The sequence below is a fragment of the Chelonia mydas genome, chromosome 9, assembly GCF_015237465.2.
Source record: "Chelonia mydas isolate rCheMyd1 chromosome 9, rCheMyd1.pri.v2, whole genome shotgun sequence".
In the NCBI taxonomy this organism is placed as follows: domain Eukaryota; kingdom Metazoa; phylum Chordata; order Testudines; family Cheloniidae; genus Chelonia; species Chelonia mydas.
The window spans coordinates 100,767,531-100,786,798 of NC_057855.1; the positions used below are offsets into that span (position 1 = coordinate 100,767,531).

Sequence of the window (19,268 nt, forward strand, 5' to 3'; positions counted from 1 at the left end):
TTTGGCAAATTAGACATATTTGCAAATAGTTTAAGGTTGACCAAAACTGCTGTTTTTCAGCACTTACACTGCCAAAAAAAACACAAAACCCCTCTCCCCCACCCCTTCTCCCAGTTCTGTTCAGAAGTGATAGAATCCAGTGGGATCTGCTTGGTTTACATCTTGTCTGGCCCAAAGGGTAGATAATCAGCATAGGAAAGAAGCAGCTGCTTCCACATTGTCATCAGTCCCTGCACAGCTTTGGCCCTGTCTTTTCAGAAAGCCTCCTGCTGAAATGTTTGCCTGGCTTGTGCTATTCCAGGGATCCAGAACAACTCACTTGCCCACCCACCTTCTTTGAAGGCAGGCTGCCCTGGCAGGAGTGAAGCCTTAAACTCACTCCTGTCCTGTAACCTATGTGGTGGGAGGTGAGGTTAAGGTTACCCAGCACCCCCCATACCCACACACACACCCACCTATGGCAGTATTGCTCCTTTCTTGCAGTGAAGTCCCGTAGGTTCAGTTAACCCTTTTCACGTCCGAGTTAAACTCCCTGGGCACTGTTGAGCAGAGCACTGCAAGATGCCAGAGCCCCTGTTTTGGACAGCAAGGGAAGAAGTGCTGCTGTGGGAGGGAGGAGATGGCCAGAGCAGCAGGGCTAGCAGTCTCATTTACGAGGAGGGACAGTTCATCGGCTCCTATTGCCGTGGAACCAAAGGACACGAGAGGGGAGAGAGGAGTACCCTCTGTCCTGACTAGCTATGGAGCCCACACAGCACTGCTGCATCTCCAGGGGCTCAGGCAAAGCTAGGAGACTTCAGGAATGCCGGCACTGCAGCACACAGATGACCAGACCTACTGTAGAAAGCCACTGCACAAGCTTCTCCCCAGCTATGCCAGTGCAGCTTGGCCCTGCCTGCCACCAGAGCAGATGGACCACAGCACACTTGTACAAGGGTTAGCTCTCCAGCCAGGGCAAGTGAATCTCCCCTTCCCCTGAAGAGAGATAAGCCAGGTGCAGATTGTGTCAAACATAATTATATTTATAGCAAAAATAGGCTTTTTCTGTAGCTTCCACACATAACGTTCTCTCTACACAAGTAACCAGGTTGACCTCACACTGGCCTCCCAGTCCCTGCCCCTCCAGACTCCAGTTACTAGGAAGGTCCCAGCTGTGTCCTCATGCCCCAAAAAAGCTCTTTGGAGAAGGGGCCTCTGTACACAGCCCTTACCTGAATCTCCCTCTGAAGCTGGGCCAGCCACTGAGCCAAGGCTGGGGGCCCAGCACAGCATGCTCTCCTCCAGCCAGAGCGGTAACGGGTAGGGCAGGTTGTTACTCCTCAGTCCCTCCCAGGGTCACGAAGAGTGCTGCAGCATATGGATCTTGCCCGTGGCAAAGAGAATGAGGTGCAGGCCCGTGTGTGCATCATAACTGGTGGGTGGAGGCTGGTCAGTCTGGAGCTGCTGCAGTCCTAGGGCTGCCATCCCCATAACAGGAGGTGATTGAGGCAGTTCCAGTTGACCTGGCCTATCAAGAGCAAACAGGCCCATGGCCCACATGGCAATTCTGAGCAGCAAGTGACCCGTCCCAAGGCTAGTGCAGCATTGGCTAGGACCCAGCTCATGTTTGGATACAATGACCCCCCTGGGCTTTCTGTAGAAAGGGGGGCTCAATAAGAGACCCAGAGGGTGGGATGCAGGTCCAAGAGCCCAGCTCTATAGAAGTGAAATATTCCAAGCAGCCACCTCCAGGAGCTGGGGGCAAGAGCCTGTCCCTGGGAGAATTCAGCATGTTGATCACTGCACCTCCTCAGGAGTGCCACAGCTTGACCTGTACTCAGCATGGTGCTGCCGGGAGGTTGGCAGCAGGGCCAGGAGCATATGCAGGAGGCTGGTTTCCCTCCAGTACTGTGCTGGGGAGCAGGAGGATCTGCTCATCTCTGAGAACCTGGGTCATAACCAGTGCTCCTCCCTTCTGCTCCTGTGACTAAAGGAGTTTCAGAACACACCCACAAGCCACCCTACCAACTGTGATACTCCGCAGTAAGCTTCATCACCCCACAGCTGCTGCTTCTGACCAGCCAGCCATGCCCAGTGTGATGCTACTGCGGTGCTGGAAAGGAAGCAAGCTTGCTGCTCTGCCCCAGGGCTGGAACGCACACAGGATCCTGCACTGGGCTGCCCCCATGGACAGGCTCCTTGTGCTGCTTGGGTGAAGGGGCTTCCACTGTGGATGGTTAGAGCCCATCTCTTTAAAGAGAGACATGCCCTCAACCTGCCCATCCTTCCCTCCCTGCCCCAAGTCTTTGGGAGTCTGCCATGGACACATTTGCGTCTCCAGCTTCACACCGAGATCACAGCAACACGGAGTTGCCTCACAGCTTGGTAATTGCACATAACAAGGTCACTCATCGTGCCCCATAGAAACAGAATAGTCAAGTACGTTAGAGAAACCCATCGCAGTCAGTTCCAGCCTGATGGTTCAAGTATGGAGTCCATGGAGAGGTAGGGATGCGTGCGCCACCCCTGCCATAACCCAGCCACCCTGCTCTCTAGGAGATCATATACTGGGTAATTGCTCGCAGTGCATACAGGAGCTCAGCTTGCATTCTGGCTTCCAGGATGAGAAGGTTCACGTGGACCTGAGGGAGCAAAAGACGGGCTTAGGCTTGGTACAGTTTGCTCAGCGCACTGACCTGTGAGCACGACTGTCGGGGCACGTCTAGAGGGGGCAGCCCCAGGGCACTGAGCCCTTCATGCCCAGTGTTTAAATGCTAATGGAGTCCTTCTGGCCTGGGCAGGGAGAGGATGGATTTGCAATGCTAGAGATCTGCTAATGCTGCAGGGCTATGAGCTGCCTGCACTGGAGAAGCTGTGAGAGGGAGGGATGTTCAAGTAGATCCAGACCAAGCCCTGTATGGACTTCATGGCCCCGTGGATTCAACTGTTTAGGGGTTTTATTAGACCACAAGTTCCCTCCCACCCACAGCCTGCTGTCATCTCTGCAGGAGCAACTACAGAGGATGTGGTAGTCAGGGGGCCCTGTCTGCCAGAGCCTCCCATAGAGGCTCACTCCAGTAGGAGAGCAGCTACTCCTCACATGCGCCTTGGAAGCAAGACTGGTGCTGAGAACAATTCTGCCCTTCAGGGTAGACATGGACCATATGCAGAGGCTTTGCTTCTCCCGGGTGACTGCAGCTGTTCAACATTGCGCAGCTCAGCACAGGTCACAGTACAGCAGAGCACAACTAGTGTCCCAAGATTGCTTGCAGCTCCATCAGTGATGGGGCCTCCAAGAGTCTCACTCCCTGATGCCCAGTTCCAGCCCCACAGGAGCACCCAAGTCCTGTGTTCCCTGGATCCTCCCTGACACCTCTTTGGTTTGAAGGAAGGACCTTGTGCGCCAGCTCTGATCCCTTCCCGCCATTGGGCTCAACCCAACAGCTGCACAAGCTTCCCTTGAAGCACTGCTGGCTCCAAAAACTGGCCAAATAGACTACATGGCGATATTAGATGTGCCATGCTCTCCTCTGATCCCCTGTACCTTTTCACTGTGCTTGAACTGCTTCCAGAACCGGCTGAACATTTCTGGGTTAGTCTTCTCTGGGTAACAAGTCACAGTTTTAATGTAAACTTTGAGCATCCGCTCCAGAAAGTGATTCACTTCTGCGTAATCATAGTCGTCGTACCTGTGGGAAGAGTTCCAGTGAGAACCAGCTTCCATGTGCTCACCTGCCACAACCTTCTCTGGGATCAGGATAGCAGCCAGAGGAGCTGGAGTGACCGCTTGTATCAGGCCCCTGCTGCTCACGGATCTGGAGGCACTAGGCTTACATACAGGAGTAGCAGTAGCTGACAGCTGGAGATGTAACACAACACCTTGGTTCAGGGGCAATGGAAGCTCCCTAAAAGGGGGTGGGGGGCACGCCACTGGTACCAAAAACATGGCCCCACCCCCATGTCACCCCTTCTCCCCAAGCCGCCCCTTTCCCCCGCTCCCCACTTGCTCCTCTCCACACCCCGCTCACTCTTATGGCTGGTAAAAAGCGAGGGTATAGCAAAATAATTCTGCTGCTACCTAACGTAAACCATACCTGAGCCACTCCCACACAACATCCTGAGAAGGAGTTGGGGGGAGCACCATGGGCAACCCCATCATCCCAAAGCTCCGCCAGGTGTGAAGGCTCATGTCAACCTATCCCTGTTTAATTCCTCACTGACTCTCTTAACCAGCCTGGAAGGTGTCCCAGAAGGTTGGGGAACAGAGATAGCTGTAATGTCCCCATTTCTCAGGCCAAGCTCCCCTCCCAGATGGATCACACATATGCTACGAGTTAGATTTTCTCCAGTGACAACCCCATGTAGGCCTTGCACTGAGACCCTTCCCTCTGGCCCTGTAGGGCTGGGATACCTGATTCCAAACATGCAGTGGATATAGTTCCAGATGCCCCGTTTGAAGACAGAAGATTCACAGCCTTGCCGCTTGGCCATGGCATTGCTCTGGAGACCGTCAACTGTACGGAACTTCTCATCCAGGAGGTGGCCAACGTCAGAGTAGAGTCTGTTTACCAACGAGAATCCATGGTCTTCCCAGGAGTAATCCTGCCAAACAGAGCAAGATGCCTTCAGCGCCAGAGAGGGAACTCAGCGCAGGTGCCCCATGAAATGAGCCAGTGGAAAAGCCACCGAGGCTGAAAGCGGTGTTGTGTCCGTGTCTCTCATGTCTCAGACAGGGCAAGCTCTTGCTGGAATCAGAACAGCAAGAGGTTTTCCTGCTTTGCCAGCAGCCTCTAGTGGAGTTGTCAAGTGCAAGAGGACATCTGATCCTGCTATTGGAACTTTGGTGACAAAGCTGTTGCTGAACAGAATCTGGCTCCTCCCCCAGAGCTGTGCTGGATCTGCAACAGCAGAATACTCATCTGTCCCCAAGGTCAGTAGTTCTGACTCATCTCTCTCCACAACCTGCTTCTTGTAAGATGGGGCATCTTGACAGTCACTTTTCAGAGTGACGCCGCACCAGGACAGTGGCTGGTGTAGCCCTCTCTCACTCTGGTTTACATGGCCCCCTGTGGATGCTGCTGTTTCAGTCTAAGGCATGTGAGCCTAGCGCAGCTGCACGGCATGCTGTCGCCCTACTGTTGACATGGACAGAGATCCTGGGCCCAGACTCTGCTCCTGCCTTCCAGGGTCACCCCATAAAAAGAGAACAAAACACTCACCTGGACTCTAAATATCTGGGTCTGATCTTCATCTCGCCTGGCAAAGTCCTGGTATCCAAAATCAGGGTCCTGCACATAGCAGGAGAGATCTGTGGCTCTGACGATTTCCCCATCAAAATCTGAGGGAGAAAGAGCCCACCGGGGAGATTACAACAGATCTGCCACAAGTTTATGCTGCTTCTCTGCAGCATTCAGCGGCAAGGGGCATGGTCTCCCTCCAGAGAGATCTCCTGGGGCATGGAATCCCAACCCCCCCACAGCATTACTGCCCCTCTGAGCTTGCAGAGCCAGCTAAGAGTCAATCGCAGCCAAGCGCTCTGGTACGTGTTTCATGAGTGTTACATCCCATCTAAACCATTCTCCCAGGGCAAAAAGGATTCTTACAACGTTCCCTGGGGCTTTCTTCACTTTTGAAATAGACGAATCAATGGCACTTCCTTTCCCTCCCTTGGGGAAAGAGGTCTCTTCAGCATCATTACTTCGCAGGTTCCCTACAGGCACATTTGTGATTTCCTCTGCTATTCCTACCCTTTATGGTCCTGGAAAACATCATCAGTCCTCTCCAATGATCTGGAAGGGTGTGAATTAACCAGTGTTAAGGACACAAACCCCCAATTCCACACTCCTGCAGCCCCCACCAGATACTTTGCTTTGCAAGGAGCTTGGAGGTAATTCTTTGTAGTACATGCTTCTAGTCCTACAAAGAGAGGAGAGTCCTGGGTGGCACCTGCAGCCTCTACAGGGACAGGCCTAAATTGGGGGCTTGCCCTTCTCCTGGCAGAGACCTCTGGGGTGTCAGATCTCCAGCCTGCCCCTTTGGATTACCTTCCTCTCTGTCTTGTTGCGGTGGCCTCATTTCCTCTCGGCCCTCACTCTCCAGGTGGATCCTCTGGATACGTTCCCGGAGCGATTCCAGCTCCACACAGGAATCCAGAGACTGTGTGGGAAGACATTACACAACTCTTAATCAGCCAGCAGTCCTCGTTCTGCTGGCCCCCTGGGCGCTGGGAAAGTTAAATCCTTGGTGGCTCACCCGTTTGCGGTTGATGCGCAGCAACTCCAGATTACAGCTGTTCCCACTGGCGGACTCACAGAAACACTGGTTCCCTGGCAACGTTGACTTCAGTATGCTCCTGCCATCCAGCCACTCCAGCTCACAGCCACAACCAAAGACAAAGCTGGCAAGAGCATGGTAATGCGCCACGAGGACAACAGCGTGGACCAGCTCTGCCAGAGACCAGCTCTGCTCACTGATCTTCAGCAGCTTCTGTGGGGTAGGTCAGACAGAGACTGATAGCACAGCAAGAAAACAGACTGGGTTACTGGCTGCCCCGTCCATCAAGTGATTCACCCAAGGTCTCCTCCCTCTTCATGCAAGGCCCCCTCTTGAAGGAATCTGCCCAGGGGGCCGTGCATGATGGGAGGAGTGGGCAGCTCTCAGCCCTATGTTCCCTTCTCATTCCGGTCTCTGTAATCCCGCCCATCAGCCCACACCCAGACTCTTCACATCCATGTCCCACGTGCAGTTACCTCGATGTGTTCCTTGCTGATGAGCCAAGGCCGATGAGCCAGGATCTTGTTGATCTCATTAAGATTGCGGAGTTTGGGAGGGATGAAGTCCAGGCCCCGCAGCCACTGGGGATCTCCCCCCACTCGCAGGAACTGCAGCATGTGCAGATTCACCAGATACCAGCAATGGTGCCGAGCAGCTGCCTGCAAGAGCAACTCAGACCCTGAGTGCATGAAGCACGGCACTAGCAGCTTCTCCAGAGGACCGTGCAGTATCCACAGGGCCAGGGGCCCCACCCAGATAACCAGCACGAGCAACTTTCTGAAGACCCAGCTGAGCATGAAGTCCAAGGCCACCCACCCAACGAGAAGCTTTGGAGTCTGGCTAGGGCCAAGCCACAAAGGATCTTCCAAACTCCTGCAGAGGGACGCAGACACAGAACCTAACTGAGGCCTTCAGCAGGGAGAGGTGACCCCAGACTCTGGCAGCACAGAATAATGGCGACCGAGGGCAGAGCTCACCCTTGCTCCCCCATCACTGAGCTTCCTATGGAGACGTGGGAGGTACTAGACACTGGGCATCAGCCAAGCTAAGGACTGAGGGCTCCGCAGGCTACCATTATGCCCTGGCAGGCTGTTGCCATAGGGCCAGGAAGGAGGCCTTTACTTCAGCTGCTTTCCAAGAAGCAAGGGTTTGGCACGTACCATGATGGCGATGTAGTGTCTGCAGGCAAACGGCAGTGGGCCGTCCATGTGAAGCAGGTAGTGCTGCATCTTGAGGAAGCTGTCCAGGTACTGCGGGTGGTAGCCCATCTGTTGTGTCACTGCCTCCAGGCGCCCCCGGCTGGCCAGCGCTTTCACAAACAGGAACTGTGGACGCTCTTGGTCGCTACTGGTCATCTTCACTACCTGAGGGAGACAGAGGCCCAGTATTAGAGTGGGCCCACTCCAGCAGGAGCTGGCTTTCACTTGGGGGCTTGGAGTCTGCTGGAGAGCTGAGAGGCTGAAATAGCACCAGTCCCAGCATCGCAGCAGTTGGCCCTTGTAAGCACACCCATGGCTAAGAGAGCTAAGCAGTAAATGTCACAAAGGGGAAGCTGAGGTTCCCTTGTTTCGGGACAGATTCTTCCTATAGGGTCCTTGACCCAAGCCCGCTAAAGGGAAGGCCAGGGGTTTGAACAACAGCCATTTCTCTGGTCAGAGACTGCCATGCTGGGTTTGGGGTTCCAAGCAAGGCTGAAACAGGAGGCCAATACTGGCTACAAAGCGGGGAGCTCGTTTGTAACAGGCATGACTTTACCCTCTTGTTAAACTGGAAGCTGCCTGAGTCATGTCCAGTTAGTGTGTGGAGCAGTCTCCCCACGGAAAGGGCTGGAAGCACCACCGCTTGGGGCTCGAATAGTGGATGAAGCTCTGGAGAATAGGAGTAATCTTGCTTCTGCCCCATGGGGCTGGAACAAGAGGGATTCAATAGGGCTTTTCCATTTCAGTGCACAAGGCCTTTATCCCTACTCAGAAAGCGCTCAAAATCTTGGAAGCAGCGCTCCTGTGCCGGTCTGGCTTTCTAGGGATGGCTAGTGCCTCTGGGCCTCCGGCTTGTGTCAGGAGAACGGGAGCACCTGTGGGACCAACAGTCCCATTCAAGAGTAGTGACTCAGCTCCTTTTGCATCCTTTTGAGAAGAATGCTGGAGGCAGGAATATCCAGCTCGCTCAATACGGGCGGGAGGGCCCACACCTCCTCAGAGCAGCGAGTTGAGAGTACAAACAGTGGTGTCCTAGGATTTCCCCTCCCTGCGGGGGAACGTGGCCACAGGCAGTTTGCAGAGGAGCCGGTGTCCAGCTGCGTCATTCCAGTGATGAGTCCAATTGTATGGGAGAAGGTCAGGGACTACAGGGCAATGCACATGAACCCCATTATCCTCTTACAGCAAGTGCTTCTGGCCAAGGGTTTCTTTCTTATGTTCCTTGTTACCACGGCATCTGGTCACCATGGTCACTCACCCCAACAAGCGAGAGGCACACCTACTTTTACTGTGGGAGTCTGAAGACAGGCATAACCTCTCACCTTTTTTGGTTAGCAAATAAGCACTCCTCCCCGTCACCCTCTTCTGCAAGCCCCCTTGGCTACATGCAGCAACAGGACCCATTAGGGAGTTTAAAGAGGAAGCCACTCCTCAACCAGAACCTGCCTGAGAGCTTGCTCTTTTGGCAAGACTGACTCATACAGTTAATGCAGTGAAGAGATCAACACTGAGATGTTTCTCTCCCCAGCCCTCTCCCGCAAAACTGTGAGCTTACACTCACTCAGCCCATAGTGCTCGTCAGCTCCAGACAGCCCCTGCCCCACCAAGGCCGCTGCAGGCCTTGGAGTTATTCTCTCTGGCCAGGAGGTGAAGCCTCAGGAAGGCCAACACACACTCCTGGTCCTTATAAGGATGATGTGTGATCAGAACAGCAGAAAGCAACACAGGACATACATGCTAGATAAAGAAAGCAGGCACTTGCCCCCTGCCCCCTTCCCCACTTCCAACCCCCAGCTCCCTCTGGTCTTCACAGGTAGTTTGGCATGAAGACCAACTGACTACTGGTTTGTTCCCTTCTGCTTACAGAGCCAGTCCCAGGCCAGCCAAGGGAGGGGAGGAGGAGCAATGCAGAGGGGCCCAAGCAGTGCATTCTAACCTGTTGGTCAGAGTCATGTTTCCAGCTTGTGCTGAGCGTCAGGGCTCCTGTAGGTGGGAGGATTGGGTCCTATACAGGAATCCAGGCAGCACACACTCAGCTGCAGCAAACCAAGAGTACAAGCTTGTTACCTATCCTAGGTAGACACTCGCCTGGAGAAGACAGGCCTATCTGTTCAGTCTAGTACAGGGGCACTGCAGAAAAGTTAGTTCTCTCCCCATCCTGGTGCTAGATTAGCATCTTCCCTAAGAAGTTTATTCTACTCTCTTGCTGCCCCCACCATAGCAGCTAGAACCTCCTGGGACAGCAGCTGCTCTCCAATCGCAAACTGGCACTGCTGGGCAGGAACAGACAGCAAGTGTTTTTCTCCCCACAGTCAGTGGTATTCTCAGCTATAGGCCCCATGGAAAGGGGATCAATAAGTCAGCCCCGTTTGTGGTGAGTAGGCCAGAGCTCTTAGAGTGATACTGCAGTGAGTGCCTGAAGTTAGCCAAGGGACCACTGAGCTAGAAGTGAACCCACCAAGCCATTGTTTTTTAGCTAGCCTGTGTGTTTTTAGCCCTAGGGCTAATGAGATTAAAGACGGATTAAAAATTCCGTCATTCCAGCTTCCACCTTGCTTTCCCTTCCCGCCCTTAACTCCCACCCAGTTTTAGCAGCCACTGTCTCAGCCACCGGTGGGTCTATAAACCTATGCTTGTCCAAAAGCTTGGAATGTAGCTTCTAAGTGATCTAGAAGGTTATTCTTTAACTGTTAGAGTGAGAGCAATATTGAGGGATGGAAAAGCCAGACTGCATCAGCAACCAGTCACCCAATTGAACAGTCTTTCCATTAGCTCATTTTCCTGTACGTTAGTATTGCAAGACTCAGTAGTGACAAAAGCTTAAGTGAAAATTCATTTGCACCTCTGCTGTAGCTCCTTCTCCCAGTGAAGCCCATGATCCTGCCACAGTACTGCCCTTTTGGGGAGACAAGACAAGGTCAATCTCTTTGAGGGCAGGGGGAGCGCTACCCACTTGCAAATATTTTTGGAACAAGATCTGAGCCCAGTTTTGCTCCCTTGCCGGCAGCAGGGTTGTGGGGGGGACAAACAACCCCAATAGATATAAATAAAAGAGATGCCTGGCTCCTCTTGTCAGCGTATAGCAGGGGAGAACAAGCCAGAAACCTGTGCTGAGTCTTCTGGGCGCACGCACTCACCAGACAAGGGGAATTCTGCCTCCTTAGGGGAGGAAGACCAGCTTTGCCAGGCAGTTATGGGATCAAATAATATATGTTGACTCTTTCAGAGTCCTGTGAAACTCTGCAGCTACCTGAGACAAGCTATGGCTGTATCCCCCTGGGAAGATATCCAAATAGGGGACCAGGAACTTCCTGTCACACACAAAGGCCTAGGAAAGTATTGGGCTGTTGCCCCTAGTTATCGCTGTGAGTTGCCACATCCTATTGTTCCAGCTGCTGCTGCAGGCTGCCGTGCCTTGCCACTACCTCACCAGCTCCCAGAGCAGCTGGCCAAGGGGGGGATGGGGCACATTAGCCTAGATATGGAAGAATAAGCAAGCAGTAAGGTGGCTCTTTACCCACCATTTACTTCTTTCTAGCTGCTGGGGAACTATCCACAATGACTCCCAAGAGCTCTTTGAGTGGCTCTCTCCTGCTCTGTAACCCTGCCTCAGTGAGTTTGGGATCCCCTGTAGCAGGGATTCCCACAAGCCACTGCAGTGGTGGCCAGACTTGGGGCAGAGGAAAGAGATGCATCAAATTTTAATCATTGCTCTTGTAAAAATCCACAGTGCCCCTTCAGGGGTGCTGGAATAATGTGTGCAGTGCAGGTGCTGAGAACCATTGACCCAAACTGTAAACCCTGTACATGATGGAAACCACTTCACACCAGGGGGTGCGTTAGCCCCCTCCCCAGAACCCGTGCCCCTTAGATCTGGCCTCAGCTGGGGAACAATGGCAACAACACAGGCCCAGCAAATGATTTCACTCTTGGAGACATGTGCAGCTTTGGAGCCCGCTCTTGCCTGTGCACTGGAAGAACTCTAGTCACTGCGGGAGCTTCAATTCAGTTTGCCCTCGAGCCACAGAACAGGCTTCGCTTTGAACAGTGGGACTTTTGAGAGGCTATTCGAAGACAGTAATGATCAGGAAAGTGAGTAAGCAGAAACGCCCCCATCTTGCTCAACATGCCTTCTCCCAGCACATCTCCAGGTCCTCCCCCACTCCAAAAAACCAACCTGTCAGCAAACATGTTTTTGCTCCTGTTAGAAATGCAGAAGTCAGTGGGGCCGCAGGAGGGCAAGCCAGATTCTATTCTGCGTTACCCATCAGTGCCCTTGGCTCAGTTCCAATACCGGTTAGCTGTGATCCTGCAAGAGTTAGGAGAAGCTGGCTGGATTGTCTGTGAAGCTGGCCAAGGTGGTGTTTTAGGAAGTAGTCCTGGGGCTTGTAAATAAAGCCAGTCTGATACAGTCAGAAAGTGGTTGCCATTAAAATCTTTTACCATTCTGCCTTTGCATTCCCTCCCTTTCTGGGCAAAGGATTTTGCAGCATACAATGGCAACCCCTCTAAGTACAAACGCAGCCCCAACCACAGGATGCAGCAGTCTCTCTCACTGGGTCATTTTGAGGCTTTGCAGATTGAAACACTCCCAAGCTGGGTCCAGCTGTCATACACGTGGGTAATTATAGCACACGGACTGATGTGAGGGAGGGGCACTTATCCCTCCTCTACTCCCTCCGCTTCTACTTGGCGCAGAAGGAAACTGCTTCCAACCTGGGATCCTAATACCCATACCAGCACACAGAGGCAAGTTAGAGGCCTTGCTGTGCATCCTTCCCAGGGTACTCCAGTGTCCCAACCCTCTCCAATGGGGCCTTCCTCATCCCCTCTTCCTGGATACCTCATCTATTCTCCGGCTTCAGTTACACTCTCTAATCCGGCCCAGCCCCTCTACGCAGGTTGTACTTGAAATGGTCTCTGCAAATGGCCTTCTCCCAGCACCAGCTCATACTCAGCATAGAAACAAGAGCTGCTCCTCCCCCACCCACAACAGCATTGTCAGCATGTCCCAGACTCCCACCCATGCTTTTAGTTGATTCTCCCCATCAGCTCCAAAATCCATCTCTTTTCTCTCTACCCCTACTCCCAAACCCTGTCCCATCAAGCTACTGCAGCTTTCCCCGAGTTTCACACCGGCACTCCAGCTGGAGTTCTCTCCCCAGACCCTTACCTTAGATTCTTTTCACCATCTGTGTCACATTTCAACTCTGCACTCCCACCTTCAGGGACCTACACAATTCCACCCCACCTTCATCTTTGCCCTTGCTCCCATCTTCCCAATTCAGGCACTAAGGTCAAACTCTGCCTTTTCTCATGCTGCGCCCTACATGGGAAACATCCTCCCAATCCCATGGCCATCCTCCTCAGAGCTCATTTATTAGCCAGCCTTACCCATTACATTCTTGTAAAAAGCAAAATCCAAGGTGGAGCCACCAAGATGCACACATAATGGTGGGTGTGTGAACTCTCTGGGTTGGTTACCTCCAGCTGTGCTCTGGAGAAATTTAATGTTAGCTCCTCAGGCTAGGTTGCATGCAAGAACACCTGGGACATAGGATAAATAAAAGATAGGAACCCTGCAACCCTGCCTAAGGGCACCTGCCCTGACATTCCCAGAAGAAATCTTTTGCCAAAGCCAGAACAGAGGACATTCCAAAATTGTACTCCCCTTTGATAGGCTGACAAGTGCCTGATCTAAGAGCCTGGGGTTCTCACTGAGTTATTCACATCAGTTCAGAGGCTGAATGCTAATTAACATTTTCCTCCCCGCTAGAGCACATAGCTTGGAATGTCAGCCGGTTTCCAGTTCTGTAGACTATAAGCTCCTCAGGACAGGGGCTGAGTTTTGTCCAGTTCCCAGATGCCACTTCATTTGAGTTCACCACATCTCTGCCCTCTGTTCCAAATGTTTAAACTTCCTGGGGCCGGAGTCCTGCCAAGGCAGGTGCTGTCCAGCATGGAAATGCACAAAGCAGCCAAGCTTTCCTGTTCCACACTAGGGGAGGTTGGCCAATCAACAGCTGAGTCAAGCAGCACTGACCAATCCTCTGTGAACAGGATGCATGCAACGAAGAGTCAAGCCAGCAGCCTTCCCAGCTCGAAAACAGAGGGAGAAAAGAGACTTTTCAGAGCATCTATCACACGGACTAGAAGAGGGGCTGATGAGCCATGTGATTCCCATAGCATAGCAACAATGCCCAGTGCACACAGCCTTGAATACCTGAATCATCAATACAGGGGAGCATTAACATTAGATACATTTAAACAGTGACCTAGAAGCTCTTCAATCTTCCAGGAGTCAGTTTCCCTTGGCAGTGCCAGGGCCACCTCGAAGGTGCCGGGAGGATGGCAGTTCGGGGATGCAGCAGGGTTTGATGACAGCAGCAGCAGTCTGAAGTGTCTCCCCGGCCATGGGGAGGATGGCAGGTGTTCGGCATACATTCCAAGGCTCTCCTGATTCAGTTCACTATTTAAAATCTTAAACAGCTTTTCCTGCAGTTCTTTGAGAAGCTCCTGTTCCCCTTTACTGCCCAGCAGCTCTCTGTACCAGAGATAGTGGGGAGCAACAGTGCAAAATTACTCAGCTCCACACCGCTAGGTGGGCCTTTCCCTCTCTTCCTCACAACTTCCCCTTTCTTAAGAGCATTTGTTAGCTCTGACACAAAAGAGAGTCGGCTTTGGTGCATTTTTGAGCTGGGTGACAATGCTCTGGCCCCACTTCCCAGGCTCAGAGGCCATAATCCCAAGCACTGCACTTGCAGCTTGGCCCCTGTATTGCTGCCTTCAGTCCCCTCCCACTAGCTCCCTGGCTGAGCTCCCAAAAACAGATCTGAGTTCTGGCTCAGCCTGAAGCCAAGTGACGTCATTCTGTCAGCAGGAGAAGCAGCATGCAGAGCAGCACATGCTGCAGCAAACAGCTCTCACTTGCTTTCTATAGGTCTGTGCTTTCTGCCCCTCTGGGCTCGGCTCCTCACCCCCACTGGACTCAGAAGTGCCCAGCCTGCCTTGGAGGTTTGGAAGTCACCGGAGATATTCAGACACGCCCCACAAGTTCCCATTTGAAGAAGCCTGTGGAGCCTGGTTACTGTACATTAATGAAACCTAAATCAACTCATGTCCATCTTCCCAGGGTGTCATTTCCAAGAGCAGGCATAGGAAGCAAGGGCAGAAGGGATTTGTTCTCTTCTCCCCACATCAGGTATGCTGCTGGGAGCGGGGAGCCCCCGGCTGCTGAAAAGCCTGTAAGCTCTGTTCAGGTACTGTGGGCCTCTTGGGAGTGCACAACACTTCACAGCCCACTTCAGCATGGGACCCAGCACAGAGAGAAGGGTGTGATGAGGGTAAATAACTGTCTGCAGAGAGCATTCCTTAGGGGCACTGAGCCGCCCAACAATGCGTGTTCTGCCCCTGTCCTGTTGATACTACGGTGAGGTCCTCTTCCCCCCAAACCCCCACCCCCCTTGGCTCCAGTGAGAGAGAATTCCCCTGCCCAGGACTCCAGGAACCCCACGCCATACAGGTGGCTCTGGAGACGCTTTCTTCTCCCCTCTTCTCCCCCTGGCTATTTGGTATCCCAAATTCCTAGAGCCATTAACCATGCGTAACAATTTCAATCTACCAGGAGTGGCTGCAGGCTCTCCGGTAGAGCCTTTCCAGCGTCAGGGAAGAACTCTAGAAGAGACCCCACCAGATGCCCAAGGTCCTGGGGAGAAGGCTGACTGAGCAGTAAGCAGGCAAGCGGAGACACAGGACCAGACTCACTGTTCCTGAGGCATCAGAGTTCGGCTCTAGACGACTGCATTGCTGGGCGGCAGCGCCCACTGGGTACCAAGGCAGACATTCAGCAGAACGCCGCACAGCCCCCCCGATACAGAGCGCAGGGGGGCTGCTGTCAGGGCCAGGAGAGGGGGCCCTCTCCCCGGGCAATGGCAAGTCCAGCATGAGGCAGTGCAGGGTTGGAGGGGGACGGGGCGCACTTTGCTCTGAAGGCTGGAGGGGGCTCCACGGAGCCAGGCCCTGGGAGAGCCCCAGAACGGCGGCACTGCGCTCGGGCCAGGCCCCGGGACTCCCCTGCAGCAGCGGAGCGAAGCGAGCACGTCCCGGGGCCTCTGCCCCTGCAAGAGCGCCCGGCCCGGGCCCGGCCCGCTCCATTGTCTCTCTCCGGCCGCAGCGCAGGCGGAGCGCCCCCGGCGGGCAGCAGGGGAAGTGCGGGAGGAAAGGAGAAAAACAACTTTGATTGGCAGTGATGGGGAGGACGAAGCATCCAGCATCCCAGGACAAAGAACCGGCACAGCGCTCGGGGGATGCTGCGGGCCCCTGCCCCGGGCCCTGCCGGCCGCAGGCAGTGAAGCCGGCCGGGCTGCGGGCCAGGAGAGGACACGGTTCCCTCCGGCGGCCAGCGCTCCCCGGGGCTAGGAAAGGTGCCTTGGGAGGAACGGGGCCAGGAGCCCGGGCAGCGAGGCAAAGTGCCCGCGGCAGCTTCCAGGCTCCTTCCCCAACTTTCCCAGGGCCTGTGGCTGGGCGCAGACTCCCCCACCTCCGGGACAGGGGCTGATGAGCCCGGGAGAAGGGGGCGGGGGCCACTGGAGGCCGCGAAGGTCTACACAGCTGTGAGTGCATTGGGGTGGGGGGACCCCGGACTGGGACGGAAAGTGACCTGCGTCCTCACCTGGCCTGCACCCACTGGTGTCCGCGGGGGGGGGGGGGGTACTGGGGGCACTGGAGCTCACCTGGCCCTGCAGCCGCTGGCACTGGTTTCCGCGGGGCGGGGATACTGGGGGCACTGGAGCTCAGCTGGCCCTGCAGCCATTGGCACTGGTTTCCGCGGGGGGGGGGATACTGGGGGCACTGGAGCTCACCTGGCCCTGCAGCCGCTGGCACTGGTTTCCGCAGGGGGGGATACTGGGGGCACTGGAGTTCACCTGGCCCTGCAGCCATTGGCACTGGTTTCCGCGGGGGGGGGGATACTGGGGGCACTGGAGCTCACCTGGCCCTGCAGCCGCTGGCACTGGTTTCCGCGGGGCGGGGGGGGATACTGGGGGCACTGGAGCTCAGCTGGCCCTGCAGCCGCTGGCCCTGGTTTCCGCGGGGGGGGGGGGAATACTGGGGGCACTGGCGCTCAGCTGGCCCTGCAGCCGCTGGCCCTGGTTTCCGCGGGGGGGGGGGGGGGATACTGGGGGCACTGGCGCTCACCTGGCCCTGCAGCCGCTGGCACTGGTTTCCGCGGGGGCGGGGGGATACTGGGGGCACTGGCGCTCACCTGGCCCTGCAGCCGCTGGCACTGGTTTCCGCGGGGGGGGGATACTGGGGGCACTGGCGCTCACCTGGCCCTGCAGCCGCTGGCACTGGTTTCCGCGGGGGGGGGGGGGGGATACTGGGGGCACTGGAGCTCACCTGGCCCTGCAGCCGCTGGCACTGGTTTCCGCGGGGGGGGGGATACTTGGGGCACTGGCGCTCACCTGGCCCTGCAGCCGCTGGCACTGGTTTCCGCGGGGGGGGGGGGATACTGGGGGCACTGGCGCTCACCTGGCCCTGCAGCCGCTGGCACTGGTTTCCGCGGGGGGGGGGGGGATACTGGGGGCACTGGCGCTCACCGGGCCCTGCAGCCGCTGGCACTGGTTTCCGCGGGGGGGGGGATACGGGGGGCCCTGGCGCTCACCTGGCCCTGCAGCCGCTGGCACTGGTTTCCGCGGGGGGGGGGGGGATACTGGGGGCACTGGCGCTCACCTGGCCCTGCAGCCGCTGGCACTGGTTTCCGCGGGGGGGGGGGGGGATACTGGGGGCACTGGCGCTCACCTGGCCCTGCAGCCGCTGGCACTGGTTTCCGCGGGGGGGGGGGATACTGGGGGCACTGGCGCTCACCTGGCCCTGCAGCCGCTGGCACTGGTTTCCGCGGGGGGGGGGGGGGGAATACTGGGGGCACTGGCGCTCACCTGGCCCTGCAGCCGCTGGCACTGGTTTCCGCGGGGGGGGGGATACTGGGGGCACTGGCGCTCACCTGGCCCTGCAGCCGCTGGCACTGGTTTCCGCGGGGGTGCTCCGTGCTCGGGGGACACAGAATCATGGTGAGCAGCTGACGGTACCAGCCCGCTGCAGCCGCCTGCCCAGGGAAACTGCAAGCCGGGGCAGAGCGAGGAGCAGGAGCTCGAAGGGGGCGTGCCGGGCTCACAACAGCGACCAATCGCTGTAGAGATGGGCGAGGACACTGTAAATCTTCAGCCAATCCGAGGCTAGGGGCTGGTGTCCGGCCGGACCACGTGGACGACGGTGGAAAGTTACCTGCCTGTCAAGGGATGTAGTCCCGCCCACGCCCCGGGAAAGGGGCGCGGCTTCGCACGTCGGGCAGGCTGGGAGCCTCGTCTCCTGGCCCCGCCCCGGCAGGGGAGCGGCGGCCTGAGCCCGCGGGCGGGGTGTGCTCTGGCGGCTGCTGTGCGCTGCCGGCGCCGGGTCTGCTGCCAGGAGCCAGTCCGCACTTTGCAGAGGAAGGCGGGCCCTGGAACTGGGCGGGTGGAGAAGCTGGAGCAGCCGTGAGCCCCCTGCTCCCACCCCCTCCAGGGGCCTGGGGGCTCGGAGGGAGGTGAGCAGGGGTGGGGGCTGCAGCCTGGTGCCCCCAGGGTGGACAGAAAGAAAGCCAGCTCTTGTTCCCATAAGGCAGACACACAGGGCAGGAGCCGCGCATCGACTGGCCACTTGCCAGCCCAGCAACTTCCAGACTGGCTTTGGTGGTGCCCCAGGGAAGGGCTGGGTGTTGCTCCCAGCTCCTGGTGCCATGCAAGAAACAGCTGACATGGCCTCTCCTGGCTTGGCTCCTTCTTCCCTTTTCTCTCTGGTTTCTCTCCCTTCAGGCAGTCAGTTTTATTCTCCTTGTTTTGTCTTTCTTGCAGACTCTGCTCACCCCCATCTTGACCCTTCTGTTGGGCATTTCATTTCTCATTCCCTCCCCCTGCTCCCACCCCACGAAGGCTGAGCTGAGAGCTGCGGGAGCAAAGGAGAGAAGCTTGGGCTGGCAGGCTGTTGGCTGGGCTGGCAGGCTGTCCATGTGGGCTGTGGTTACAGCCCGCTGCATTAGTGGCCATACTCGGGGGAAGGTGAGTGGCTTCCCTGGAGTTACTTGCAGATGTGGCAGCAGGTTTGCAATGTAGGAGGGAGGGTGTAGCTGGATTTGTATAGCTGTCCATCCAGTATGGATCTTCTCTGCTCTGTGCCTCCATGAACTGTGGGCCCAACCCCCACAATGAGAAACACTGTACTAGCAGAGGCTGATCTAAAAGATGGTGCTGCCAAGTACTCCGGTAGAAAGACCAGTAGCTTCTGCCCTTCCCCCCGCAGCTGGTGGCAAGGAGCTAGGCTTCTCAGCTGGATCTTGTGCCATCCCTCCCCAGTGGAGACCCTAGCCTCCTCTTTCCGTTTCTGCCTCTGGCTAGTAGGTTCGTTCCTTCATATAGCGGGTGTCTTCTCAAGTCCTTACACTAGTCAATAGTAATAAGATGTATTACTAAGCACACCTTGTCTGTGGCATTTAAGAAGAAACAACTAAGAAAAAATGGCCTTGCTTTGAGCTTGGATCCAATGGGGTGTGTGTGTGAGTGAACGTGTGAGGTCTGGCGAGTTCAGATGGTACACTCCTGATGTCAGGCATGAGGTGTTCCTCTAGGTCTAGGACCTGTCAGAGGAGTTTGGAGGGCATCAGTAAATATACAAACTGTGTTTCTCCTCTGTAAATTGGTGATAATAATATTTCCTTCTCTCCCTTCCACAACAGACTGAGGACTCATTAGTTAATGTTGTCAAGGATTCTGAAAATTTAAGCCCTAT

The 19,268-nt window shown here is 55.7% G+C and overlaps 1 protein-coding gene across 5 annotated transcripts; it reads right to left on the reverse strand.

Annotated features, from left to right (window-relative positions):
• Window positions 1–1,001: 1,001 nt before the first annotated feature.
• On the reverse strand, window positions 1,002–17,627 carry LOC102939992 (sestrin-3). 5 transcript variants are annotated; one of them, XM_037909330.1, is made up of 11 exons: window positions 17,452–17,555; window positions 11,629–11,760; window positions 9,388–9,487; window positions 7,413–7,616; window positions 6,729–6,911; window positions 6,232–6,465; window positions 6,024–6,135; window positions 5,199–5,317; window positions 4,391–4,581; window positions 3,524–3,668; window positions 1,002–2,621 (listed from the first exon to the last, which is right to left on the reverse strand). In XM_037909330.1, exons 4-11 carry the CDS (start codon window positions 7,605–7,607, stop codon window positions 2,532–2,534), a joined length of 1,269 nt encoding a protein of 422 aa, XP_037765258.1. In that variant the 5' UTR covers window positions 7,608–7,616; window positions 9,388–9,487; window positions 11,629–11,760; window positions 17,452–17,555; the 3' UTR covers window positions 1,002–2,531. The 5 variants fall into 5 exon arrangements, with proteins under 5 accessions (XP_037765258.1, XP_043378713.1, XP_037765263.1 ...); XM_043522778.1 differs by having other exon boundaries at window positions 10,294–11,760; XM_037909335.2 differs by lacking the exon at window positions 11,629–11,760 and having other exon boundaries at window positions 17,452–17,567.
• Between the last annotated feature and the right edge of the window lie 1,641 nt (window positions 17,628–19,268).